This window comes from Drosophila miranda, chromosome 2, assembly GCF_003369915.1.
Source record: "Drosophila miranda strain MSH22 chromosome 2, D.miranda_PacBio2.1, whole genome shotgun sequence".
Lineage (NCBI taxonomy): Eukaryota > Metazoa > Arthropoda > Insecta > Diptera > Drosophilidae > Drosophila > Drosophila miranda.
In genome coordinates this window covers 26,562,073-26,586,903 of record NC_046675.1, presented here as the reverse complement: position 1 = coordinate 26,586,903, position 24,831 = coordinate 26,562,073, and the positions used below count along the sequence as shown (strand labels likewise).

At 46.4% G+C, this 24,831-nt stretch overlaps 6 protein-coding genes and 1 long non-coding RNA gene across 11 annotated transcripts in view; 2 read left to right on the top strand and 5 right to left on the bottom strand.

Moving 5' to 3' along the window:
* The window catches only part of LOC108154994 (maternal protein pumilio), a 207,651-nt gene extending 199,122 nt beyond the window's left edge, over window positions 1-8,529 (bottom strand). The window contains exons 1-3 of one of the 2 annotated variants that reach the window (XM_033389405.1): window positions 8,457-8,529; window positions 4,060-5,349; window positions 2,700-3,464 (exon numbers count right to left, since the gene is read on the bottom strand). In XM_033389405.1, the coding sequence (XP_033245296.1) occupies window positions 2,700-3,464; window positions 4,060-4,392 (1,098 nt within the window). In that variant the 5' untranslated portion in view covers window positions 4,393-5,349; window positions 8,457-8,529. Of the gene's footprint in view, window positions 1-2,699; window positions 3,465-4,059; window positions 5,350-7,497; window positions 7,711-8,456 lie in introns of those variants that run through there. The other variant, XM_017285537.2, reaches the window with a different exon arrangement.
* On the top strand, window positions 6,078-7,659 carry LOC117187214. Its single transcript, XR_004471969.1, has 2 exons — window positions 6,078-6,732; window positions 6,863-7,659. It is a non-coding gene; the product is annotated as an uncharacterized LOC117187214 (long non-coding RNA).
* A 389-nt stretch (window positions 8,530-8,918) lies between the features above and the next one.
* Window positions 8,919-11,013, bottom strand: LOC108155966 (chromosomal protein D1). Of its 2 annotated transcripts, none has more exons than XM_017287144.2 (4): window positions 10,916-11,013; window positions 10,673-10,853; window positions 10,056-10,607; window positions 8,919-9,989 (listed from the first exon to the last, which is right to left on the bottom strand). In XM_017287144.2, the coding sequence occupies exons 3-4, from the start codon at window positions 10,423-10,425 to the stop codon at window positions 9,316-9,318; spliced, it is 1,044 nt and encodes a 347-aa protein (XP_017142633.1). In that variant the 5' UTR covers window positions 10,426-10,607; window positions 10,673-10,853; window positions 10,916-11,013; the 3' UTR covers window positions 8,919-9,315. The 2 variants fall into 2 exon arrangements, with proteins under 2 accessions (XP_017142633.1, XP_017142632.1); XM_017287143.2 differs by having other exon boundaries at window positions 10,735-10,853.
* A 1,445-nt stretch (window positions 11,014-12,458) lies between these two features.
* On the bottom strand, window positions 12,459-17,544 carry LOC108155965 (dipeptidyl peptidase 9). The gene is made up of 8 exons (XM_017287142.2): window positions 15,914-17,544; window positions 15,615-15,846; window positions 15,003-15,559; window positions 14,324-14,945; window positions 13,928-14,239; window positions 13,637-13,859; window positions 13,360-13,552; window positions 12,459-13,279 (listed from the first exon to the last, which is right to left on the bottom strand). The coding sequence occupies exons 1-8, from the start codon at window positions 16,891-16,893 to the stop codon at window positions 13,078-13,080; spliced, it is 3,321 nt and encodes a 1,106-aa protein (XP_017142631.1). The 5' UTR covers window positions 16,894-17,544; the 3' UTR covers window positions 12,459-13,077.
* On the bottom strand, window positions 17,337-18,928 carry LOC108155967 (acylphosphatase-2). 3 transcript variants are annotated; one of them, XM_033388622.1, is made up of 5 exons: window positions 18,795-18,928; window positions 18,482-18,735; window positions 18,405-18,421; window positions 18,190-18,324; window positions 17,337-17,821 (listed from the first exon to the last, which is right to left on the bottom strand). In XM_033388622.1, exons 2-5 carry the CDS (start codon window positions 18,666-18,668, stop codon window positions 17,519-17,521), a joined length of 642 nt encoding a protein of 213 aa, XP_033244513.1. In that variant the 5' UTR covers window positions 18,669-18,735; window positions 18,795-18,928; the 3' UTR covers window positions 17,337-17,518. The 3 variants fall into 3 exon arrangements, with proteins under 3 accessions (XP_033244513.1, XP_033244514.1, XP_017142634.1); XM_033388623.1 differs by having other exon boundaries at window positions 18,482-18,711; XM_017287145.2 differs by having other exon boundaries at window positions 17,337-18,161; window positions 18,215-18,324; window positions 18,482-18,918.
* Window positions 18,929-20,927: 1,999 nt separating this feature from the next.
* LOC108154656 lies at window positions 20,928-22,619 on the top strand. Its single transcript, XM_017284993.1, has 3 exons — window positions 20,928-21,159; window positions 21,286-21,702; window positions 21,768-22,619. The coding sequence occupies exons 1-3, from the start codon at window positions 21,018-21,020 to the stop codon at window positions 22,397-22,399; spliced, it is 1,191 nt and encodes a 396-aa protein (XP_017140482.1). The 5' UTR covers window positions 20,928-21,017; the 3' UTR covers window positions 22,400-22,619.
* LOC108154655 (putative uncharacterized protein DDB_G0271606) lies at window positions 22,377-24,507 on the bottom strand. Its single transcript, XM_017284992.2, has 3 exons — window positions 23,380-24,507; window positions 22,870-23,319; window positions 22,377-22,811 (listed from the first exon to the last, which is right to left on the bottom strand). Exons 1-3 carry the CDS (start codon window positions 24,385-24,387, stop codon window positions 22,686-22,688), a joined length of 1,584 nt encoding a protein of 527 aa, XP_017140481.1. The 5' UTR covers window positions 24,388-24,507; the 3' UTR covers window positions 22,377-22,685.
* Window positions 24,508-24,831: the final 324 nt, after the last annotated feature.

The window sequence follows — 24,831 nt, the reverse complement described above, 5'->3', positions numbered from 1 at the left end:
CTGCCTTTTGCCTTTTCCGTCTCGCATAAATGCAATAAATACTTTACTTCAGTGACGAGCGAGAGAGAGAGAGAGAGAGAGAGAGAGATTGCACAAAAGGAAGTTGTAGCAAAAAATATACATACTCTCCGTATAAAAAGAGGTTGCCCAAGATCCAACATTAAGGTGAAGTTTAAATGCTCTATTCGGTTTTAAATAATATTAATAATACTAATAGCGGGTTCAATATTTAGTCTTACTGCATACAATTCGTCTCATTCAAGGCGTTTTCGGTCCACTTTTGTGCACCAATCATTGGGGAAAAGGGCATTGCGAGTGCTGCTCTACCTGCAGCCCTTTTCCCGACAATTTGCTTGATAAAAACATAATCGATTGTGCGCTAACCAACACTTCAGCACTTGAACACATGCACAAGTGCCATGTCCCTGTCTGTGCCTACGTGTGTGTGTTTGTGCGAAGGAAGTGAAAAGGAAATGGCAGTGCACTGTGAATCACCTGGACCAGCAGATGGAGCGAGCGAGTGAGTGAGACGAAGGTAGCGCTGGCTTGTAGAAGGAAGATAACCAAGCGAGTGAAATTCTTTAATTAAAATTGTTTTTCCTGTAAACAATTGTGACATAACGAGGAACAGAAAGCAGACGAGCAGCCACAGCTCATTAAGTCCTCGTCCAGAGAGTAAGTAAGTATTAAATTATTTTATTTATAAACTGCAAGGCGAATTGATTGCGAATGCCGGTCGGTCGGTCGGTCGGTCTCTGACGTGTCTGCTGGGGTCTGGGGTCTGGTCTGTTGGTTTCTAGGTAAAATACCAATAGTCTGTTTGGTTCGGGGACTTGGCCAGAGAGTTCTCAAGTTATCAAGTTGGCCAACCAGCCGCCGAGCGACATGTGAGGAGTGCTCCAAGTGTAGTCTGGTCTGTGTGGCATGTGCAATGTTCTGGCTTTATAAGGCTGAAATATTGCAACCGGAATGGGATCTCCCTCTCCCTCTCTCTCTCTCTCTACATTCGCTGCAGCAGAGCAGAGACTCCACGCAAAAGTTAAGAAAATATATCCACAGAAACAACACAGACAACAAATGGCAGGCAGTCAGAACAGCTAAACAAACCCCCGTGCAACAAGAAAAACTAACCAAGAAAACTCACAGCGAAAGAACAGCTGCACACAATTGCTACGGAGAAATTATCAAATCAGCAATGAAGTCTTCAACTCTTCTTTTTCCCTATGTACAAACGACGAGTCGTTCCACTATACGATCTCCAGACCATCTATTGTACGTACATATTTTTCTCAGTATTTTGCAGGTTATGCTGTGCAGGGACTGGCAAATATCTTTTGGAGATTGCATCGTTACAAGTCCCGAGACCCGAATCGCTCGTGGCGAATGGCCTCTGTTCGGGTCATTCAAATCGAATGTGTCCGTTTGCTTATGGGACATTTCTGCCGCAATTCCCTAGACGAACGGGGTTACTGTGCGATAATTACTTTGAAAATGTTGATAATTATTTGTATCAATCAATATTAAATTGATTTTTGTCACAAACGGGAATTGTGATGGCCTTATTATGCCCCATTCTGCTGTGGCGACCATAAAATGACTGAGGGTCGAGTTCGACGGCAACATTATCTTCGGAAGCGGACCCCTTGCCAATGACTCATCTAAAACAATTCAGGGCCATCCAGACACCTCATCATCATCGATGTTAATCGACTGAACCCACGTTGAATACTTTCCAATTAAATTAACGAATCGACAGAGCCAATGAAAAAGTCCTTTACATAAACTGCTCGCCAAAGGGCAAAGAAAGAACCCACAAATGGAGCTTTTATATGTTCAAATGTAAAGTTTTAGCAAAAAAAAAAAAAAAAAAAAAAAAAACAAAATCGACGGAGAAACTTTAACAATTCTATTTCATTTGATGATATTTTCTTGTTGGGTTAATCAATAGTTTCGCCTGGGTTTTATGGTCGTCCCCCGAAAAGTTTGTTCATTTTCATTGCTCAACTTTTATTTGAGCCTCTCTTGAAAGTTCCATATTTCTTTGGGCCTCATAAAACTATTGTTATGGGCCATCGAGGGCCTGCGTTAAGTTATCCATTATTAAATGATTTAGAACCGCGGTGTGGGCGAAGTCATTGATTGGTTAATCCTCATTCCTCAGCAATAAAAAAAACCCTTGAAGGATCTGAAGCTTCAATCGGTTTGATTTAATGACGCAAAGCAGCACTCCACCATGAAGCGCAAGCGAAAGCCATAGAATGCAAAAACAACATAAATGTCGCGTGCATGAGGCAAAACACTAATGCTCGACTCGAGTTACGCCAATAAGACGATCTCTTAAGCTCCCGATATACCCATCTAAGTGTGTACTTCACAGATACATTCTTATACACGACTGTTGGTACCCAAAATAAAGGCTTGAGCACTCTAATTTCTTCATCAAATACTGTGGATAAATATGTATTTAGTTGATGATTTGTAGAGCGGTTACCCACACCCACACCCACAGAAATATAACATATTATCTATGAGAATAGCCATCAAGCCTCACAATATTGTCGATGGACAAATATTATTGATTGAAATAAACGGGCAACGCCAAAAAGTGACGGGACACGGGATAAAAACTCTAATCAGGGATCGATCACAGGCCTGGGTTGATCGATTACTCGGGGCGGGATTGGTTTACGGTTACTCACCGCTGCATTCCGGTTGGCGGCGGACACCACGGAGTTGTTCATATACTGGTTCTGGGGCGGCATCATGGCAGCGCCCATTGGGACCGTGGGCTGTCCGCCCATGTAGACGTAGTCCTGGGGTCCGCCGGGCGGGCCGAGTGGCGGCTTGGGCATGCCCCCGTTCATGCCCGGATGCATGGCACCAGCATGGTGATCGTACATGCTGCCCGACTGGGCGTAAGGGGGTATATGCCCCAAGGCAGCGGCATGACTGAGAAGATTCGAATTGTACTGTCCGGGATGACCGCCGGGCTGCTGCTGCTGCTGCTGGCCAGGATGCTGCTGGTTGCTGAGACCGACTCCCAGGCCATTGCCGTTGCCCAGGCCGTTTCCTCCGCCCATCAGATGATGCTGTTGCTGCTGCTGCTGGAGATGCGGCGGCTGTTGCTGCTGCTGCTGTTGTTGCTGCTGGTGTTGGGCCGCCACGGCAGCGGCTGCCTGGGACATCATGTGGTTGTGCTTGGCCACGGCTGCAGCCTGTTGCATGGCCGCCATGTTCGCGGCTGTCGCTGCCATTGACGGATGGTGGAGCCCGCCGTTCGAGCCGGAGCCGCCACCGCCTCCTCCTCCGCCGTTGCCGCCGCCCATGCTGCCGAGTCCGCTGCCCATGCCAATGGTTCCGATGGCTCCAGGTCCGCCATTGCTGCCGTTTCCAGGCTGCAGCTGTCCGCCCGGAGCTGCGTTGGCTGGATTCATGGGGGGATTGTACTTCCATTTATCCGGGTTCTGCAAATACCAGATACAAAAATGTTTGATAAAAACCAGGTTCTTATTTCTCTCCCCTTTTCGCCCTTGGATCTATTTCTGCTGTCTCATTGCCAAAAAAAAAAGGAGAACAAGTGCCATAAGCTGTTTATGCAACCGTTGCTGGCAGGCAGCGACCTTTCGGAACTTACACAAGCAACCACCCGCCAGGCCCTTGGGGGTGCAGCGTTCCAGACAGCCTGCCTGCTGCTCAACGCAGCCGAGAACAAAACGTTCCCCACGCCATGAAAAGATTGACACAATATTTTGTGTGCATGGACATCGCAAGAGAAGCGAATGGTTACGAATGCCCCAAAGCCTAGGATTCTGATTCTGATTTGCAGGTCTGTATGCTGTTGCAGGTGTCTCTGCTTTGGCCCCAGATGCAGCCACTTTTATTCTACACACAGAACCAGAACAGAAGAGCTGAAGAATCTATACAGTTTTAGTCATTGTTTGTCCATTACAAATACTTAAACCTTTGCAAGGGAATTCCAAAGATGGAAGGCTATTTATTATGGCTTATGGCAGATCTATCCATCCTATTCCCCCTTAGCCACCCTCCGCTCATACTCACATCAATGCCGTGTCCATCATCGCCGCATGCCCAACGCGTTTGCTGTTGCTTCTGGGCAAAGTGGGCTGCGTACTCGGCGGCGGCTGCCTCGTGCAAGGTCGAGCCTACGCCGCCAGCTCCCACTCCGCCGCCGCCGCCACCGCCCCCGCCGGGCGAGGGACGTTGCTGGAAGACGTAGCCGACGGCAGCGGCCGCTGCAGCGCCGGCTGCATCGGCGACATCCTGTGACACACCGCCGCCGCCGCCGCCACGAGACGAGCCTATAATGCCGTCCGAGCCAACGCCGACGCCGCCGCGGCCGTTACGATCATCGTTACCACCCAAAAACTTCATGTGTTGTTGTTGCTGCTGTTGGTGCGGCTGTGGCTGTTGCTGCTGTTGTTGTTGCTGCTGTTGTTGTTGAAGGTGTTGAAAGTAGGGTGGTGCTGGACCGTAATGTTGTTGCTGCTGTTGTTGGTAGAGCTGTTGCTGCTGTTGCTGGTGGTGGTGCTGCTGCTGCTGCTGATGATGCTGCTGCTGTTGGTGCTGATGCTGCGGATGGTGTTGCGGCGAGGGCGTCGATATGGAAATGGTGGGCGCGGTTAAGAGCTCAATTTTGACGGCTTTTCAAAGCTGTCGCAGCTGACGAGGGGGCGCGTATTGCTAACAGTGAAGAACGAAGACTGCGAGAGAGACTACGGGACGACGACGACCACCGCCGACGACGACGGACGATCGAGAGGGCGCGGATTTTACGTGGTCCCTCGTTACGTTACGTTTTGACGTTCCCTTTTACGATCTCGCACCTGCAGTGCTTCTCAAACTTTCGATCGATCCGATCACTGCACTCTGCACAGTGGTATTTACTGTATTATTTGTACAAAAATTATTTAATTGATTTTGTTGTTGTTTGATGTGGTTTTAGGGAGCACAAATTTTTAGCCTAACACATTTAACATTAATTTACAGCATTTGCTTGAGATTTCTTCGTTTTTATTTATTTATTTTTTCATATTAAAAAAACTTATTGGATTTGTTGTCGGGGTTGGATCTAATATTTTGTTTTTTTTTTTACAGAAATTTACACTATTTAACACAAATTTTAAGAATAATATTTTACACAGTTGCACAGTTGTTGTTTGGTACTTAACAAAAATTACGTAAGAAAACTGGTTAAAATTGGTTGAATTTTTACAGATTTTATTATTTGAGAATTGTGAAATTTCCTCCTTTTTGAATGAAGTTGTTTATTATTTATATTTAGGATGAATTTTAATTTACACGACGTTTAATGATGAAAATATACACAAACTGAAATGAGAAAGATGGGGGAAAACGTATATTAATTCTCGTCTCCAAGAGTCCAAGATATTGGGCCAGTCTCCTACACAACAATGCCTGGAAGGGGTTCAAACAGGCAGAATTATGAAACATCAGAACATAGGAAAGCCCAGAGAAGAAGCCAATCGCCACTGAAAACACGCACCACTGTGCCGCAGACACAGACTGCTACCCTGTGGCATAAGTCGGTGCAGTAAGTAACAAAACATGGCACGGAAAATGTTCAATAAAAGAAAATTCTTCTAAAACAGAACGATGAGTACAACAAATGCCAGAACTGATTTCCTCATTATGAAAACAATAACAAAACTGTGAAACGAGTGGCGAACGGAAGGAGGAGGGGGGCAGATAGTCAGCGTACAAGAATAAAAAGAAGCAGAGCCAAGAACAAGAACAACGCAAAGCTGAATCATGCGCGAAAAATACAGAAAAGAAAAAAGCGCGATGAACTCAACCCTGGGATACCCGTTACCCAGAGATTTATTATTACGAAATAATGAGATAACAGTTTGCAATAAACTTCGATTTTTTTAATTAATGATATGAAAGAAAATAAAAGAGTTTACAGAGAACATTGCAGCCCGTGTCTGTACAGTAGTTCTGTTTTTTTCAAGTATTAATATTGCTATTAAAGTATAGATCGGTAAAGTAGATATGTAAATCTAATATGGTAATCTATATTCGATGCTGATTAGAATAATTGCATTTTTAGAACCTGAAATATTGGGTGCTTTTCGTGCAGATACTCATAAACATACAGGGTATCAAAAGCGAAAAGACAACGCAAGGCGAGCGGCGGCAGCGGCAGCAGAAAAAAGGGGGTGGGTGGACGGACGGGTGAGGAGAGGAGAGAGAGGTTGAAAATGGAAAACATATAGAATTAACATACTCATATAAACAGAGGTACAACAAGAAGGAGACGCAACTACGGCGGCGACAGCCGGCAGAGTAGACGAGGAACGACGACGAATGGCGGCAGGCAGGCAGGCAAACGAAGAAGGCAGGGCGCCGCAACTTTTGAGGTTACGTTACGAAAAACTATGCGAAACGAAACGTTGTCGTCTGTGGGTCGGCTTGTTTATGAGGAGCCTCTCCTGGCCAGGCCACCCACCCCATATCATAGCCAGAGAGAGCCGTGCCGTGCCGAGCCGAGCAGAGCTAGCAAGTGCAGCAGCAGTAGCATGCGAAAATCGCAAAAGTTGCCTCCCTCCGAGAGAGCTGCTAGGGCCCCTGGAAGACACACAAACACACAGGAACAGTCACACGCACACATTTAATATAAAAACAAACATAAAGATAAACCGTAAAAGAGACATGTGAAAAACAAAGGCACGAGAACGAAACAGGAGCAGAGTGAGTGCGCAAAGGAGGGGGCGTGGCTGGCTCAGGGAGGATACAGCTGATGAATATTGAACTGAATTATTGAATATTCCATCAAGAAATTCATTATTTATTTCATCTTTTATTATTATACGGTTGTTAGACGGCGACCAATGTATTCTTATTGGGAAAAATTCGTGTACACAAATGCAAGCGTCCCCAGAGAGGGAGAGAGGATATTGAGAGAGCACTCGCTCGTACACACACACTGAAGAGAGCGCACAGTGCAAATGTAAGAAAAAAGAAGAAGCAGCCAAATGGCCGCCGCCGCCGCCGCCGCTGCCAAGGAAGAAAATGATGGGACAAGGCGAATAATGAGGCGACACATCCAAGAAAACAGACAAATACACACGCACTGGCACACGAACGCACAATCGGAAAAATATTTCACTAAAATATAAAATATTCATTCTATTCTGCTCCTCTTTTATGTGTGTTTGCAGTCGGAAATTGTGACCGCGCAGTCGGTAGCGACCCGGCCAAAAAATTTAATTGATTTTTACCTTTTGGGGAAAAACAATTTTGTTTCTTGCATGTTTTTTTTGCAAACTATTTTTATACTTGTTTAAATATAAAAAGCGGTCTGGATACACACACTCTACACACACATGGCACGCTGTCGCCGCCGCCGTTGGTTGCCGCAGTCGAAAAGGAAACCCGATGATGACAATGTAAAAAGAGGCAGGAGGAAAAAATACGGGAATCGAATCGAACTCATTTTCTTTTTTTGGCACTTACACATGCACTTCCATTCACGACACGCTTAAGTTCTGTTAATGTGTGCTTTTGTATTTAATTTAAGTTATTTAAATTACAATTATTTACACAGGATGAAGAAGAAGAATACGGCTAAGAATTCTTCAACGTCGCGTCCGTCGCAGAACGATAATAAAAGCGAAATGCAAAGACACACAGGGCAAATACAACAACAAAAAAATAGAACCGCTGAGAGAACCAGAACCTGGTTCCAGAGAACCAGAGAACAGAGCATGTCCAACAAGAGAGCGAGAGAGGAGAGCGTCAAATGAGAACGAGAGAAAGAGCAGACGGCGTTTTACATAGAATTGTTTAAATGTAATACTAATTTATGGTAAAACCACGGGGGGGAGAGTGAGACGGGCGCTATTCTCACCCGATTTTGGGTTGGAAAGAACACTTACAAAATGAGGAAATTATCACAAATAAGCCGAATAAATTGCAGCATTTATTTTATTCTATTTTCTTACAAGTCTCTGTCAAAATCAATTAAAATCGGCCATGCATGGGTCATTCAAATTGTTTATACATTATTTATCAATCGATTTTAGGCATGCTAAATTTGATTAGACGCCAACGCCAGAGAACCACACACACAGAGCCATATATTTCCATCCACATCGCTCATACATGCATACACACACAATGGTGTTTGTTTTGTTTTTGTTTGCGGCGTTTTTTTATCAACTGCTTTGCGGCCGACAGCTACTTTTTTTGCCATAAGCACGCGGCTTTTGCTGCTTGTTCTTTCCCGCACGCACGCACAAACACACACACAGATTGTTTAGCATTGTTAATTTATCCTCTCTTTTGAATTTGTTTATATTCATTTTCAATATCATTCTGCTGCTGTTTTATGAATGCAATACTGTAACGCTATATATGGGGGTTATCTTTTTATATTATCGAATATATATTCTGTATTTTGCATATTCACACACCTTAGCTTATTTGAACAAAATTTACATATTACAAACTGCTTTATGTCCCGCTCGTTGCACACGATTGAAATGAATGAAGCGGAGAGAACGATAAACAAAACCACCAAAGGAAAAACGCCAAAAAAGAGCCGTAACAGCTGTTTGTGAGTGTGGCCGCATATCGAAACCAGACCAATCGATAGCCATGCAAACGATAGTGCGTTTAAACGATAGTTTCTGGTGCTTCTGCCTGGTACTGTACTCCTTAGATTTTGAAATGAAATTAAATTTCGCCCCCTTTTCAATTAACATTTCTAGCTCATGCTTTGATAGCTCCAATATGTAATTTATCAGAATCCTTGCCGCCTTCTCTCTCTTTTTCCGGCAGTCGCTCTGTCGAACCAAGCCCGTAATAATTATATTATCAATAACCCGCCCATAATTTAAACACGACGTGTTCTAATACATATACATACATGTGTATTTTAATTTTTAAACGGTGTAGTCATTTTGAACAATTCTTAGTGAAAATTATAGAAGAAATACATTTCTTTTTCTTACTTTCGCTTTCTTAGAAATAGGATGTGTTGTGCATTTGCATTTTGAAACGATTGAAATACTTCAATGAAAGCAAATGGAATATGCAAAATAAATATACGGGGACAAAAATTTCAGATTTCAAAATTTTTAGCCCTATATATGTAAGTATTTATAGAGGGTTCTGTCCTGAATTGTGTGTGGGGGGGGGGGGGGGGGGGGGGGGGGGGGGGGGGGAATGGAAAGTTTCTGGATCCTTTCCTGTATTATGTGATCTGTGGTGCCGAAGGTATTATTTCTTATGTTTGTTGTATACCTAAAATTAATATAAATGTCGAGATGCTTAGGCAATGCCTGATTCGGGACCTGCGGCATCGGACTCGGAATCAACGATTTCGGCGGTATCATTGGCGGCCTCGCCGTCGCATGTCGACTTGGAGTCATCCTTCGAAGAGGCTGCACCTTCGTAAGCGTCGTTAAAAGCGCGGGCGCGATCGGCTGGTTTCTTGCTTGCGGCATCATCATTGGAATCGTCTTCATCCTGGTCGTGGTTCAAGGCGCTGTGATTGGCTTTTGGCGGACGTCCGCGCGGCTTGGGAGCTCCCTCATTCAACAGCTTGTTTGGTCCTGCAGGGCGTCCACGCTTCTTAACTACAGGGGCAGATGCAGCGGCAGCTGGTTTCTCAGGCTGCACGATCTGCTCCTCCACAGAGTCATCATCTTCCTCTTCTTCGTCATCGTCGTCCTCCTCCTCAACAGGCTTGTTGACTTTTGGACGACCTCGTGGACGACCAGTTGGCACATAAGCTTGCTTGTTCAATGCTGGACGACCGCGCTTCTTGGGTGCAGGTCCATCACCGGTCCATTCGGCTGCCGGGGCAGCGGGACGTTTCTCCACATGTGTTTTAGGCCTGCCCTGGCCGCGTCCGGTGCGCACAATATTCAGATTGACGGACCCAGTCGGAGGACGTCCCGGCGGGCGACGAACCTCTTCATCATCATCGTCGCTCTTCTCATCTAATGTGTGGAGAACAGCATATGGGAATTTAAATAAAGGGAAATCTTTCACAAACTAAGGCTTACCTTCGCTCTCACTGGGCTGATGCTTCTTGGGGCGGCCCAGCTTGCGGCGCTTGGACGATGTGGTCTTTGATTTAGCTGGGACCTCAGCATCGTAGTTGTTGATGCGTGGGCGACCGCGGCCCTTGGACGACAGTTGGGGCGATGCCACAGTCTTTGCCACATTCTCATAGGAATCGTCATCACCATCCCCTTCACCCTCGCTCTCGCTTAGATTGATTGGTTTCTTTGACGGTCGGCCGCGCTGAGCCTTAGCACTCTTTGGTGGGCGACCACGCTTCTTCGGAATCATGGCGGCGGCGTCCACCACGCTCGGACTTGCACCAGGGTTCTTTGGGGGCCTACCGCGCTTCTTTACCGAAACCTCTTCCATGGCTGCTTTGCTGTTGCTCTTGCTGCTGCTGTTCGTGTTTTCTTGCGGCAAGACGTCTCTTCGCGAAATGCGCGCGCTCTCTCGGCTCTGCAGTGGCGTCCCCTACCAATACACACACACACGCAAGCAAATTTCGCTTCTTTACGATTGCGTCTTTCACTGTGCGTCTTCGAATGGTTTAACTGGGGAATGAAAACCGCGAATAGTATTATCTTTGCACAAAACATTTTCCAAAAAATTAATTTACTAAAATGCACTGCTCTCCTCAGGGAAAATTCTCAATTTTCTTAGCCGCTTTTATTTCCTTACCTCGCCGATTTTTCTTACGAGCACGCTTCACTATGGAGTCGGTTTTCTGTGTTTTCTATTTCCACTGTCTTCGCTCCCTATCGATATGCAGACGCAACTATCGCACGCGATTCAAGCAACTTGAAAAAATAATTTAATTTCAGACCAAGGGCGGAATTCGCTGAATTTAGCTAGATTTTACCTGAAATCCACTAGAAAATGCCTAAATGTCGAATTTCGCTAGTAGATTTTGCATAATAGTCTGCCGGCCGGCTTACAAAATTCAAGGTAGCAACCGATAAGAATTCGCGGCGATACAATAATGCGATAACTGGCAAAAACTTTTGAACAATTTATTCAAATCTTGAAACTATACTTTTTTTTATTTATTTTCTTTTTTAAGGAACAGACAAATACTAATGCTTTGCAACCCAAGTTGATACTGAATAACCATACTCAAAAATGACTTTTAACAATCGAAACTTTTTCAAAGGCTTGCTACATAGGAATATAAGTAAGTAAGTAAGTAAGTAAAGTGAGTAAAATGAGCTGAAAAACTAGCAGTTTGATACCATCTCCTTTCAATCCAGCAAAGGAGGTTTTCGAGCAGCAAAAGGAATTCACCGAAACGGCAGGTGAAGGTACGATGATGCCACAGGAGCCAAAAGAAAAGATGGCGGTTGAAGTGCCGTGTTAGGAGGCACTGCAACTAGCCGACAAGCCAGTGGAAGACACAGGACACCTAAAAGTCACGTCGCAAAAAGCAGCTGAGCTGAAGCACTAGGCTCTAGCCCTTCCAAAATACCAATACAATAGAGTGCTAATGGTTGTAGAGGCAACACGGTAAGAGCTGCCACCAACAATGTCCGAAGTCAGTGACGCCAGCCACTGGAACAGCGATGACGACAAGTTGGTCAATTGGTTCAGTCGTCTGCTTTCCAGCTGGATTCATAACGAGGAAGAACACTCGAGCAGTAGCGATTTGGAATAACATTCTAACCCATCCACACCAAGACCGGATGGCATTTATTGTATGCGAAATAGTACCTTTAACTTTTCAATAATTTCATCAAAACACCAAGCTGTGTGGAATCTATGGATGGTATCGATGCTACTGCGTCAGGTTGTGTCGTATCTGGAGCGAAGCACAGCATCGGACATCTGGGTTGGCTTGATCATTTGTAGACATAGCTGCTGCTTCAATTTGTGTGGAATCTGGAAAGGAAAACTTTTGAAGTGCGGTAAGCTCCTGGCACGTAAAACTGATTCTGGTTTGAGATAAAAGACATGTTGGGAAGAAAATTCAAAGGATTGACTTTCTTTGGCATTGATTGGGCCTTGCAGCTCTTCTTGATAATATTTTAATAATTGTTGATAATGGTTTTAAGTCCTCCTAAAATCATTTAATGTTGAAGGTAAGAATGTCCCTTATCATATCCTTCGCTGTATATGCTTTCTAAACGTTCTCGAATACACCAATATATGTACAAGCGCCAGGCCAGGCACCGCAGTACAATGAGAAGACAGTGGGGGTTACACACAACTGTTTATTTAATTGTTAAACAATAAATATACATATATTCGTATGTATTATCAGATTGTATTGTTGTACAATTAATGATTATTTTATATAGAGCCATACATTAATACATATATATTTCATATTTCTGGCAAACGCCGATTCTTGAGTAACTCATTTAACGATTTATGTATGTATATTGCAAATTGTTAATCGAAGAGATATATTCGTGTATATATATATATTTAATTGATGGCCTGCTCCACGGGCATGACAAGTTGAAGGTTTTTTCTTTCTTATTTTTTAGGAACACACTCTAGCACGCACACACACACGCGCACACGCACTCACGTACACTAGAACAAAACTTAAGATTAGAAATTTAAAAAAGGATAAATTTACAATTGCGCAAATGATACAAAAAATGATTAAATATGAATAGGATAGTGGGTATAGGAGGAGGAATAGAAGTCGGATAGAACCTATGTGTAAATACAAATTAATTACAGTATGCGGCTTGGGGCGGGCAGAGTAGAGTGCGGTAGGGAGCGTCTTCGAGTGTCCAAACAAATTGTTTCTTTCCTTCGGATACTTACAGTTTAAATCTTTTCTTTCTAAGTTTCTAATTTATACGCTACGTACGCTACTACAAATCGAATAATGTTTGTTTTTCTCGTTTCTTTATCATATAAAAACAAGTATTAGAACAACAAAAATATTAAATTAAAACAAAGACAATGATGTAAAACTAATTGAATGGGTGAGGAGGGGATGGGACGCTGGGGAGTGCTGCTGTTGCTACTGCCTTAGCTGGTAATCTTGTTTCGTGTGTTGCTTTTTGAATCTCATAAGTTTTGCAAGAATGACAATAATTTCGTTTCGTAGTTTTTATTCGATTCCAGATTACGCAGCGAGTGGCGCTCCTCGGGGAATACATGTAGATCGTACGGCTTGTTGGCCTTGTTCAGAGCACTGATAAGTCGGGAGGTGTGATAGAAGTGCACATTCTCATCGATCAGGCCATGAATCAGCAGCAGCCGATTGTCCCTGCAAGAGAACAAGAACAAGAACAGCCATTCAGCCCAACCATGTAATGTCATTCAACACCGATTGAGACAAGCACTCACTCTTCGGGGAAGGAGTTCACATAGTTGAGCACTGATCCGGCCGAGTATCCAGCCTCGTTGTTATGCGGCAGATCCATATAGCGTTCCGTGTAGCCCGTATCGTAATACTCCCAATTGGTAACCGGCGCCCCGGCAATGGCAACTTTGAAGATTTGCGGAAATTGCACCAGGCCCATCAGGCTGAGGTATCCACCTGAAAGCACCACAAATCAGAAATCATTACAGACATTGCAGCCATGCCATTCGACTAAATTCAGTAGATAAAACACCAACTTACCGTAGGACCAGCCGTGGATGGCCACACGCTCCATGTCGATGTAGCCCAGCTGGTCGGCCAGGATGCGCAAGGCATCGACCTGATCGGTGAGCTCCACCTGTCCCATCCGGCCGCGTATGTGGCTTTCGAAGCGCTTGCCACGGTGGCGAGACCCGCGCGAGTCAATACAGATCACGCAGTATCCCTGAGCGGCCAGCATGTGCATACGCAGCTGATGCTTTCCCTGCCAGACACACAGAATTTCAAATACATCAAAAATTTAATACGGCAAACTGCAGCCAAGGAACCCACCTTGAAGGTATTGTTCACGGTCTGCACTTCAGGCCCACCGTAGACATTGAGCACCGTGGGATACTTGACGCCCATCTCGAAGTTGTGGGGCTTATAGACCATGGCATAGACGATGTCACCCGATGGCAACTGCGGCCGAAAGATCTTGGGGCAATATTGTGGCTCAGGCTTGCCGCCCTCGTGCAGGTATCCCATCAGCGAGATCTGTATACCGTTGACGCCGCCGTTCTGGCAGGTCTGGTTCACCCGCATCACCTTGCAGCTGGGCAATCTCTGGATATTGCAATAGACCAGCAGCATCAGCGAGCATTCCTACGGGGGACGAATGGCACAAAAGAGCAAGAAATTAGAACGAGACAAAAGGAACCAGGAACTACGAGAGATCATGAGACGTACATCATCAAATTCTACGAGGTACGAGTACCCCGGTTCGGTCAGCAGGCGTATGTGCTCGGGTCTCTGCAGACTGACTACATAGAGATGCTTCTCCAGGGGGGTGTCGCGCAGACCCACGAAGTAGACCAATTGATTGGGCTTATCCACCCAGATATTCCTGGCCAGCACCTCCCATTCACCGCTGGTTAGCGCCACCTTGTTGATGATGCGCGGCTGGAGGGCCGACTGCTCAACAAAGCTGGGCTGTGGCTGCTGCTGCTGCTGGGGAGCAGGTGTGCCAGCATCGGACTGGCCATTGGCATTGGTCAGAACCAGACTGGATGTGACGAGATACAGATGCCGGAAGCCAGTCTCCTCGGAGGCCCACACATAAGTGACACTAGTGTCGCTGACGTCGAGGATGCACAGCATGTCGTGGACATTGATCCAGCTCTCCGATTGCTCCGTGTAGATCACTTGCAGCGGCGTGATGGTGCGACTGTAGAGGCTGCGCCAGCTGTGGTCCCCAATGGAGTCTGTGGGCGTGGACACCTGGCTGCTGTACGACTCGCAGAAGTTGTCCAGCGGTATGAGGAACAGGTCGAGCCTCTGCTGCTTCCTGTCCAGTCCCTGGACCCAAACGCTGTAAGCGAATAACAAGTGAAGGATGAGTGCCCTAGGATTATCCAAATCTACTCACTAGTTGGCGTCTGGTGTCCAACCGACGCGGACAATGTACTCCAGCCAACTGAAGACGGCCAGTAGGGAGTAGGGCAGGTCCTTGATGCAAATCTCGCTGATCTGCAGCGACTCGTTCAGGACGAACTGAACGAGCTTGAGCTTGGACTTCGCATTGGTGCTGCCACTGCGTGGGAAACGATACTCATCCACCCGGCCATGAACGGCCGTCGACGAGGGAAACGTGTACAGGGAGACCTCCGTTTCGTCCACCTCCTCGTACACAATGCGGTAGATGCCATCGTCAGAGTGCGGCTGCCACCAGAAGCCCTGATAGCGGCTAAACTCTTCTTGCATCACATACGAAGGAACTCCGGCACTCAGCGCATCGTCTGGGTAGGAGTGGCGGCCGCAGCTTGTGTACGTGAGACGCTTCTCGTGCCCACTGAGCGTGTGGGTGACAAAGAGGTCGCAGTCACTGATGTACGCAATCATGTCAGAGTTTTGTGGACAAATCTGCGGATCCAAAGCGGTCCACTGCGGGCAGGTGCGTAGCTGTGTGGGAAACAGCAGGCCAGACTAGTCGGTGGTTGGAGAATGTTAGATTGGAAAGAGATTCATTGATGCTGCTTACATTGTAGCCCGTGTCCAGACACTGATACAGATCGTTGAAGCAGGGAAACACGAGCTTGCCGGAGGGCTTGTGCAGCTCGTAGCATGTGATGCCCCAGGTGGAGAGGCGCTTGCGCTCTTGCAGCAGCTGGAACTCCCTGGCGTAGGGACAAGAGCTGCCACTTGTGCTGGTGCTTGTGCTGCTCACATGGGCACTGGGTATGGGCTGTTGCAAAAGTGGATTCCACGACAATCTACAACAAAATTAAACCAGATTAAGCTACAGACCAGGAAACGGACCAGAAAGTGGAGCATTCCTACTTGGGTCTATGCGCGGAGCCAAAGTGAAAGGTCGGCTGGCTTGATCCGCCGGTTGGGGATCCTGCAGCGGTGGTGGGAATGCCGACGTTGGAGTCGCCATCCAGACGCTGTATTAACAGCTGCTGCTCGTCCTGCTGCTGCATATTGATGTCGGCAAAGAGCAAGGTCGTCTCCCAGTTCTGCGGTGGCGAGCCGACGAAGTAGCAACGGGCTCGACCATCCGACAGATGGCGGAACTGGACGTTGGTGGGCACCATCGAGGACAGAGTGGAGAGCTTCTTGCGCATCTCCTGAACAATGATCTTGTTCTCTGCCCAGCTTTTGGATGGTGTGGGCGCTGCAATGTGTCCATCGTTGTCCACGGCGTCATCTTCGTCTTCCTCGCAATCGTCGCAGTCCTCGTCATCATCCCCGCCCAGACCATGGGGTGGCGTTCCGCTGGTGGGGGAGCTCAGGTGATTGGTGATCACTGAGGCGGCAGCCACGACCACCTCGGTTGTGGTCGCGGTGGCAGCCGCAGCAGCCGCTTGTATCGGCGAAGTTATCGAGTTGAGGGCGCTGCCGATCGAGGAGTAAAACGCATTCGCCGTCGTCCCCAGCGATCCCATGCTGGTCAGGCTGGCAATGGAATGCGTCGATCCCGGAGTACTGGCCGCACTCTGGCTGCTCCGATCCATCAGGCTCATCGAGCTGGTTCCGCCTGCCACACTGACGGCCGTGGAGACGCGGGACGTGAACCCGTCCAGGAGATTCACAAAGGAGGTGGCAGCGGCATTCGTTATGCTGTGGCTGCGGTAGTGTCCGCTGTTGTTGTTGTTCCTGCCGTGTGGCAAAGGATCTGTTTCAATGCCCATTAGGGTGCTTGTGCTGTTTGCGTTGGGTCCGCCGCCGAGATTCACATTCAACGGTGGACTCGGGGACGAGGCCAGCCGAGTGCGTTGCTGTTGCGCCGTCTGGGATCTACTCCCAGTGGTCTCCATCCTCACTGGCTCTTCTCCGGGTGCTCTCTAGTGCTGCAATTCCAAAATTTGACCCAATTTAAGCAGCTCCGACCACGTACACACACCACAGCCACACAGAAATGCTGGCCCTCTTCCGATTTTTTAAATTCTCACTAGCGCACGCACACACGTGCACGGAACACACGAACACAATAACACTCACACACTCACAGACACCGAACGCTCCTCACACGCTGGCTGGCAGTGCTGATGGTTTGTTTATATTTTGCTTAACATTCGCCTTAACGCAGCAGCTCTGGGCTCGAATCGAACAGATTTTCTTAACTGGATCGCATAGCATTTGTTTCGTTGTCTCGTCTTGTATTTTCCACACTCATGCTGGCTCGGCTTTTTCTTCTTCCTTTCTTTTTCTGTCTTGTCTTTCTGCTCTGCTCTTCGTCGTCGTCTGTATATTGTTGTTGTTTTTTTATATCTTCTCTTTTGCAAAAAGGAAAAAGTGAAAGTCGCACCGTGCGACGGCGTTTACGGCTAGCTAAAGCGCTGGCGTTCAGAGTTCTATTCAGATGCACCAAGTTAAATGCTGGCTAATTTTTTTATTTAATTTAATTATATTTATTTAATTATTTTGGTTCGGCCAGGTAAATTAAAACAATGAATGATATCCCGGTGGTATTTTTTCAAATTTAAGCTTGGCCACATTATCCGGCCGATTTTTATATAGCGATATCTCGATACAACGATAGTTCCAAGTGCAACGTCTTTTATGGCCATATGAAATTAGACTGCTGACTTTGGTGAAAAAAGAGCCGCTACCATGACAGACAAAATACGAAATTAGTTTTCGTAGCCGTCTCCAGGCACATTTACCGGCTAGGGTATCAGTCGAAGAACCGAAGCACTTTTTGTGGCATAACGATGGCACATTAGCCAGGTAGCAAAATTGTATCTAAAAGGTATAACAATCGGTTATATCTGGAAAGTCAAGATGCTTTTCCCATGAGGCTGTCTCTGTTTTTGCAGTTGATCAGTTCGGAGTTCTAATTTCAAATGGCCAATACACTAATTTGAGTTTTGTCATTGCATTGCTCAACCACATTGCAGACTGAGCGAAATTGAATGTAAGAACACCCTCAACGGGTATGCTATTTTAATGATACAATCAAAAATATTATTCGTTTCGAATAGTAAACGAATCAAATGTAAATTCTTGCAATATATTGGTGGTGCCAAAAATACACTTGTCAATCCGACTCGTGGGGCTGCCAGTGTGCTCTAGCCAGAGACGCCTGCAGGGAGAATATTTAAGTATTGTACGTAGTTTGCGGCTTTTTCCGCATACATTGCCTCAAATGCTGGTTCATAGCCCTGGATTTGGCCCGTGAATGTATTGCGTGGGGTGTTCATACACCAACCCCGCACCCCTAGCTTCTCGGCCCTTCGCATCGTATACTTCAGTAAAATAGTAAATCAGTAAAATAAAGCGAATGTAACTATTTTACCAATGTGAATGCCATTGATCGGAATCTTACCATTCGAAAGGAGACCCCTGCAAAGGAACTGACTTTGGTTGTGTTCTAATGTTGCGGATGTGTTGGCTTTAGCTCACCTTGCACAATACCGAATATTTCAAATTGGCAATCTAATATCTTTTGAATCAGCTGTGCAGCTGGTTGCGCTGGTTTTGGCTTCGCCTCAAGCGTAGTTTGTGTGGTCACATTCTTAGTTGATTTTGGTTCTTCCTCAGCTATCTTTTTGCTACTTTTCAGATCTGTTTGTGTTTTCTTAGACGACATATTTCACGAACGAGTGTTTTCTACTCGGCTACTACGTGGGTCGCTGTTGCGTGGAGCAAATCGGTTACTATAGAGGTGTTATAGCCTGCAACGGTGCGAACGGTAACTGTAGAAACTCCTACTCACCCAATATGTGGGTGTTAGCTAAAAGCACAGACCACATCCTGGCCAGCAAAGGACAGCGGCATCTACAGTGGATCCTGGGAAGCAGTGGCAGAGTTGCGTGGGAGAAAAGGAAACGGGGCGAGGAAGAAAAAAAAAGAGAGTTTCCGGTGGAGAATAGTGGAGGCCGCACGTGCCCTAAAAGAAAAAAAGGAAACAAAGTGGGTGATCGTGGAGACGACGATCCCACCAAGACATCAGCGGCAGGCATCAACATCAGCAGAAGCGGCGGACATCGGCAGCAGCATCCCGGTACTGGCCAGGCCGGGAAACTGATGCGAGAACCGTCAGCGGAGCACCCGCACCAAGGGACCGTCAACGGAGCACCGACTGGAGACACGTTTCTGTCCCCACACACCAGCCCCCCCGGGGAAAGAATCCGGACTTCAAAGCAGCAATACACACACACGATTCACACACACCCACCTTCATCCACCCACATCACACACAACCCACGCATGTATACCCTCATTCATAACACATCACATGACATCACCACATTTCACACATCTACACCCGTCCGACCCACAATTAAACAAAATATCACGATCATACAAAAAACACCACGATTAAACGTAAACATCAGCAAGCATCAGGAAGCAACAACCTCTATCAAAGGGGGCTGCCAATTCGGCCGAAATAGGGTTTATTTTTTTTTTTTTTAGTATTTTTGTGTTAGTATTTGTTTCATTTATATAAACCTAGATTATTAATTAATAATGTTCAAGATAAATAAGAAAATATAATGGATATAAAAGGAATATTTGAAAAGAGTCATGAGTGAATAGAAAACGGTAGTTGGGTGGGACGAGAGCGAGAAGAAGAGCGGGACCCTGAATATGAAAAGGGAGCGAATTCAAAAGGTGGCGCTCATGGAGAGGTGGGACCCTGCTAGGGATAACGAAACCAACTATCCCCGCTGACGAAAGTGCCAACGAGGACAAGTCTGTCCTATAAATTAGATTTGTTTTTTTTGTATGTTTTTTTTTTGTTTTTGTTTTGTTCAATCCGTCCCCTGGCTTATCGGGTCGGAAACACCCCTGACTTCCCCGTGAGCTAGCTGGGAACGATAGGCCAGGGTGGCAAAGAGGCGGATCATAACAAAGCTTGAGGAGTAGTTTTCTTTACAAATTTTTCGTGTGAACTATTTTCCATAGAAAATATATACATATATGATATAATCAATTTCTATGTGAAAAATATAAAATTATTTTTTTTTGTTATTTAAAATAGGTGAATTTAATTTTGTTCTGCCTTTTTGTTTTGAGCTTAATGACAGCTAATCAAATACAAATATAAAATAAATCAAGAAAATAGGTGTTGTAAAAAAACCTCACTTAAAGCATTTCAACGATACTTTGCAATTTGTGGTCTTCTTACAGAGACCAAGAATGAATATCGGGATCCTGATCCTGAGATATAGGAAAGTATTCAAATGCATGAGTACGTCTAAAACATATTAATTGGACAAACATTTTTTATTAATTACGTTTTTGAAAACAGTTGGGAGCAACATTGACGTGACAACAATGCGACTGTTTTTTTTTTGGTAAACTTTTTTGTTTAAACCTTGTTTTAGTCAAAATACATCAATGGGATACAACTATGTGGGTAGAATAGTTAGTTAACCAGAATTATTTTTCTCTTAGGTTTTATTTCTTGGACCTTTTTCGTTAAAACCATTTTTAGGCAAAATCCAATAAAAGCAAGTATTTTAATTAAGCCAGTCAAGTAGAAAATTGATTCATTAATCGGAGAAAATTAAGTGGGCAGGTTAAATTGTTTTATCTAGCTAATAATATTCGACGGAATATCAAAACTGAACCATAGGAACGACTATCCTCTTTCGTTTTTTTGCTTTGACCTATTTCGCTAAAACCTTTTTATACGCAAAATGCAATAAAAGCAAGTGTTTAAAATAAACCAGTCAATAAGAAAATAGATTCACTAATCGGATACAATTATGAGGGCATGGCTGTGGGTTCTATATAGCTAGTAATATTCCACGGAACATCAAAAACGAGGAATATGTAAAATAGAACTTGAATGTGTCAGTATATTTTGGTATATTTCTGAGGGTCGGATGGTTTGTTTTAACGATAAATCCGCGGTTGCACTGGAATAGAAGCAAGCACCCGTACCCCCGACACAAACAAATATTTTTTGCACTAGCCTGAAGAACGAACAATGCATACAGTTTACGCCCTGCTCAAGAACAAATTGAGCGATGTTCATCCTTTGCACAACATCGATCTGGAGCAAAACGTGGCCTACCTGAAGACAATCGTCACAAAGGAGCTTCAACTGCAGTTCGATGCCAGCGAATTGGGTGAGTGACCGACACGGCGTTGCACATAACGACGCATACGCATTGCGCATCGCCATTAAGATTGTGCTCACTCATCATCTACGCATCTACCTTGCCTTACACATTGCGATCTGCCCCAATCTGCAGAAATCTGCCATCATGGCCAAGTACTCGACGATGTGGAGACTCTTAGCAAGGCCATCAAACCGAATGCCGTTATCCACTGCTTCCGAAAAACGACGCGTTACACACCATATGTTCCGCCAGCGGCATCCGAGATCAACACGAAGCTCATACAGGAGCTCTTCTCCCTGACCTCGCACCTGCAGGTCAGTGTCAGCTGCAGGTTCAACATTCTGCAAACGATCCTGGCCGAGTATCCGGAATTTCGTCGCAACCTGGGTGCACAGGCCCTGATTCGCGACTCTGTGCTGTTCAACATGTTGCACGAGCCGGAGGTGGTGCAGAATCTGGTGCGCGAATATCCCCTGATCTGCGACGCGGCCCCTTTCATCGTGGAAACCATACGCAAGGAGCTGGCTCGGAACAGCTCCGCCACCCAATGTAAGTCAATTCTTTTTCCCTTGTGCTTTTTTCTGACGATCAATCTCACTCTTCAATGTCCGTAGTTCAAGAGCAGGCGGCCTCCGAGTCTACCACCTCGTCGGAGGAGGAGAACTCCCTGGGCGCCGGAAGCAGCAGCAGCGGAAGCAGTGGAATGGTGGCCGCCGCCGCAAATCGTCGCGATGAGCTGGCCAATATCCGGCAGATCAGCCGTCAGCAGCTGGCCAATGCTCTAGCCAATGTAACCTCGTTTAATTCGCTGTCGAACATCGCCCAGCGGAACGCGGATGAAGCCCAGCAGGGCGATGAGAGGCCGCGCACCACCTCGGCCCCCATTGCCGGTAGTAGTAGTAGCAATTCTGCTCTAGGAGCTAGCGGCAGCAGTTCCATTTCCTCGGAGCTGTTTCGCAGTGAGCTGGCCAGGGCTTTTCAGTTTTTGGCACAGCCACCAGAGGAGAACATGGAAACAGGAGTCGAGGTATCATCCGACGATGTAGACGACGACGACGACGACGCGGCTGGTGGAGACGACAGCGATGTCCTGCCTCTGTGCTATCGCCGCCATCGCTTCACCGAGCAGCTGCGCACTATGGCCGCGATGGGCTTCATCAATCACACACAGAACGTCAACTATCTGACCATGGCCGATGGCAACGTGGAGCATGCCATCAATCTGCTGATGCTGGGCATGAATTGAGTCGCACAAACAACTTGTGTATACTTTATGACCTTATATATATATTTATTCTGGTATTTCTGCAAGTGCTGCTACTGCTTCGATGATGTTATAGAAATACCTTTAGGCGCTGCTTAGCATTAGCTTTCTTTGATGTGCCCTCTTCTCTGTAAACTGCCGCGCACTCTCTCAACTTATGCAAAGAATATCTCACGAGAATTAAAAAAACACATTGAACAGAGCCTGGCGTCTATCGGGTTGCGGGAGGCTTGGAATAGGGATGCGGATGGTTAGATTTTCAAATTAACTAATTGATTAAATAGTCCAGCGCCTTGTCCTTATTGTTGTCGAACTTTAGAAGCGCCGCAGAGATTTTCGTTTCGTCGAAGCCGAGCTCCATTAGTTCGCCCAGGGGGATGAGGTGTTCGATTATCTGCGAAGGATAGAAGGAGATTAGTGCTGGGGAGGATTCTAACACTCATCGTCCGCACCTTCTTGTCGTCGATGCCACACAGACTGACAACCTTGGCGACACGCTCCAGGGGAAATCCCATGCTGCTAATGCGTTTCACTAGTTTCTGTGCCGGCCCAGCCAGCTCTCCAAAGGTGTGGTTGTCCATCTTCTCCGTCTGCTCCAGTCGCTGTGGCGAAGTCAATGGGAGATGTGGCTTCTGCTGCTCCTCATTGTGACTGTGTAGGCGGGTGCGGCGTTTTTCCGCCTGCTGCAGCTCTGTTTTCAGCTCTCGCAGGATGTCGGGAACACTCTTCGACTTGGTGGCCGCCTCTGCCTCCGCCTGGCTCAGAGCCAAGACAGATGGCGACGGCATCACATGGTTGGGCGTGCCAAAGCCATTAGCGTAATAGTTATTCTGATTGTGGTAGAGCTGCTGCTGCTGCTGTTGGGGATTGTAGGGATGGCTATAGCCTTGCATATGGTACACCTGAAATGTCAATCCATGATACAGACTGTGTGTGACACGCGGTAACGGTAGTTTTGTTACCTGAAAGTGCGCCTGGTCCTGATTCTGTTGCGGCTGGGACTGCGTCTGCTGCTGCGAAACGCTATAAAGAGGCGTCTGATAGAGGGACGTGTTTACATTTTGCGCCTGGCCACTGGCTGGAATGTTGTTACTATCTTCATGCTTGTAGGCATTGTCATCATCACAGTGAACATGGAAATTGACGCTGTCGAGCGTCGCTTTGGTTTCCGCCAACGTCGTTACGGTCAGCGCAGCAGGAGCTGGCAGCGTTTTCTGCTCTTGATCCTGCTTCACATCCTCCTCCTGGTCCTGCTCCTGCTCCCCCTTCTCAACCTGTTCCGCTTGCAGCTGGAGCTGCCGTTGCTCCTTCTGCTCTTGGAGCTTGGTCTGATGCAGCACCTGCGCGAGGACATCCAAATCGTTGATGGTCTTCAATTCAATATTATCAAAGGGCGTTGAGTTCATATTGTACTCGAAGTCGGCATAGTTAAGCGAGCTGTTACGCTTGTGCAAAGTCTGAGCGATGGCCACTGGCGCCGTGCTTAGGATCGTCGGCTGCAAAATGTTGTGAAAATTGCACAAGATTATTGACTTTGGTTCGTGGGAGTCGTGTGACTCAGATTGTTCCGGCTCTAGCTGGTGTGGCTGCCGCGGAGGCGGCTGTTGTTCGTTTTCCTCCACCACCTCCACCTTCTCGTCGTCATCGAAGGATGACAAATCGTCGGCACTGGGGTAGTCGACAGCTCCGAGCATTTCCTTCTGCTTGGCCTCCACCTCGCGCTGACGCTCCACCTTGCGTCGCTCCTGGCGCTTTTCCCGGTCCTTCCTCTGCTGCTGGCGTAGCTGATGCCAACTGTGCGCCTTGCCCAGAACAGCGCGCTCCAGTTGGAAGTCATAGTGGTAGTCAGGCTGATCTTCGTAGAAGTTTTCTTTGTATTGTCCCAATCGGTTCACAGTCGTTTGTGGCAGCTGGTAGACGGGTGGCGGAGGTTTATAGCGTTCAACTATCTTGACCGGGACATCGTCCATGTTATGCTAACGCATTTACAGCGAATTTTGTTAATTTAATGAGCCAACTTCCCTTCTACGCGTTTTTTTCTCTCTTTTCTTTTGTTGTTGCACAAACCAACAGAGATGGCCAATTGCCAGTCATCAGTTACAGCTCTTCCCCCGATAGTTTTAATGTATCGATGTCTTGCTAAATATTTGTTTGAAATTATGGGGAAATACGAATGATTTTGTGCGACAGGTGGTCTCTCAAACCAGTTGGGCTAATTTTTTCACTCGGAATTCTACATGTCCGCGTCAACAGTGTTGCAATTAGCACAATAGACTTTATTCAAATTTGAACTTCTGCCGCTCCTTGTTTCAATAGATATGTTCCGATATGTATCGATGGTTGTGACTCATATCCAGTGTTACCAAATCAGCTATTATAGCTAGTTTTTGTCTATTTTTCAAGTTCGATTGCTA

What these genes read in the sequence shown, in the direction of transcription:
- LOC108155966 (XM_017287144.2), bottom strand. Translation starts at nt 10,425, where the DNA reads ATGGAAGAGGTTTCGGTAAAGAAGCGCGGTAGGCCCCCAAAGAACCCT. An exon ending in TCAGCCCAGTGAGAGCGAAG is followed by an intron (nt 9,990 to 10,055) that starts GTAAGCCTTAGT and finishes TCCACACATTAG; the next exon opens with ATGAGAAGAGCGACGATGAT.
- LOC108155965 (XM_017287142.2), bottom strand. Translation starts at nt 16,893, where the DNA reads ATGGAGACCACTGGGAGTAGATCCCAGACGGCGCAACAGCAACGCACT. An exon ending in CCGTGAACAATACCTTCAAG is followed by an intron (nt 13,860 to 13,927) that starts GTGGGTTCCTTG and finishes TGTGTCTGGCAG; the next exon opens with GGAAAGCATCAGCTGCGTAT. An exon ending in CATCCACGGCTGGTCCTACG is followed by an intron (nt 13,553 to 13,636) that starts GTAAGTTGGTGT and finishes TGGTGCTTTCAG; the next exon opens with GTGGATACCTCAGCCTGATG.
- LOC108155967 (XM_033388622.1), bottom strand. Translation starts at nt 18,668, where the DNA reads ATGTCGTCTAAGAAAACACAAACAGATCTGAAAAGTAGCAAAAAGATA. An exon ending in CGGAAAAAGCCGCAAACTAC is followed by an intron (nt 17,822 to 18,189) that starts GTACAATACTTA and finishes TATACCTTTTAG; the next exon opens with ATACAATTTTGCTACCTGGC.
- LOC108154656 (XM_017284993.1), top strand. Translation starts at nt 21,018, where the DNA reads ATGCATACAGTTTACGCCCTGCTCAAGAACAAATTGAGCGATGTTCAT. An exon ending in GTTCGATGCCAGCGAATTGG is followed by an intron (nt 21,160 to 21,285) that starts GTGAGTGACCGA and finishes CCCAATCTGCAG; the next exon opens with AAATCTGCCATCATGGCCAA. An exon ending in GAACAGCTCCGCCACCCAAT is followed by an intron (nt 21,703 to 21,767) that starts GTAAGTCAATTC and finishes CAATGTCCGTAG; the next exon opens with TTCAAGAGCAGGCGGCCTCC.
- LOC108154655 (XM_017284992.2), bottom strand. Translation starts at nt 24,387, where the DNA reads ATGGACGATGTCCCGGTCAAGATAGTTGAACGCTATAAACCTCCGCCA. An exon ending in AGGACCAGGCGCACTTTCAG is followed by an intron (nt 23,320 to 23,379) that starts GTAACAAAACTA and finishes TTGACATTTCAG; the next exon opens with GTGTACCATATGCAAGGCTA. An exon ending in GTGGCATCGACGACAAGAAG is followed by an intron (nt 22,812 to 22,869) that starts GTGCGGACGATG and finishes TATCCTTCGCAG; the next exon opens with ATAATCGAACACCTCATCCC.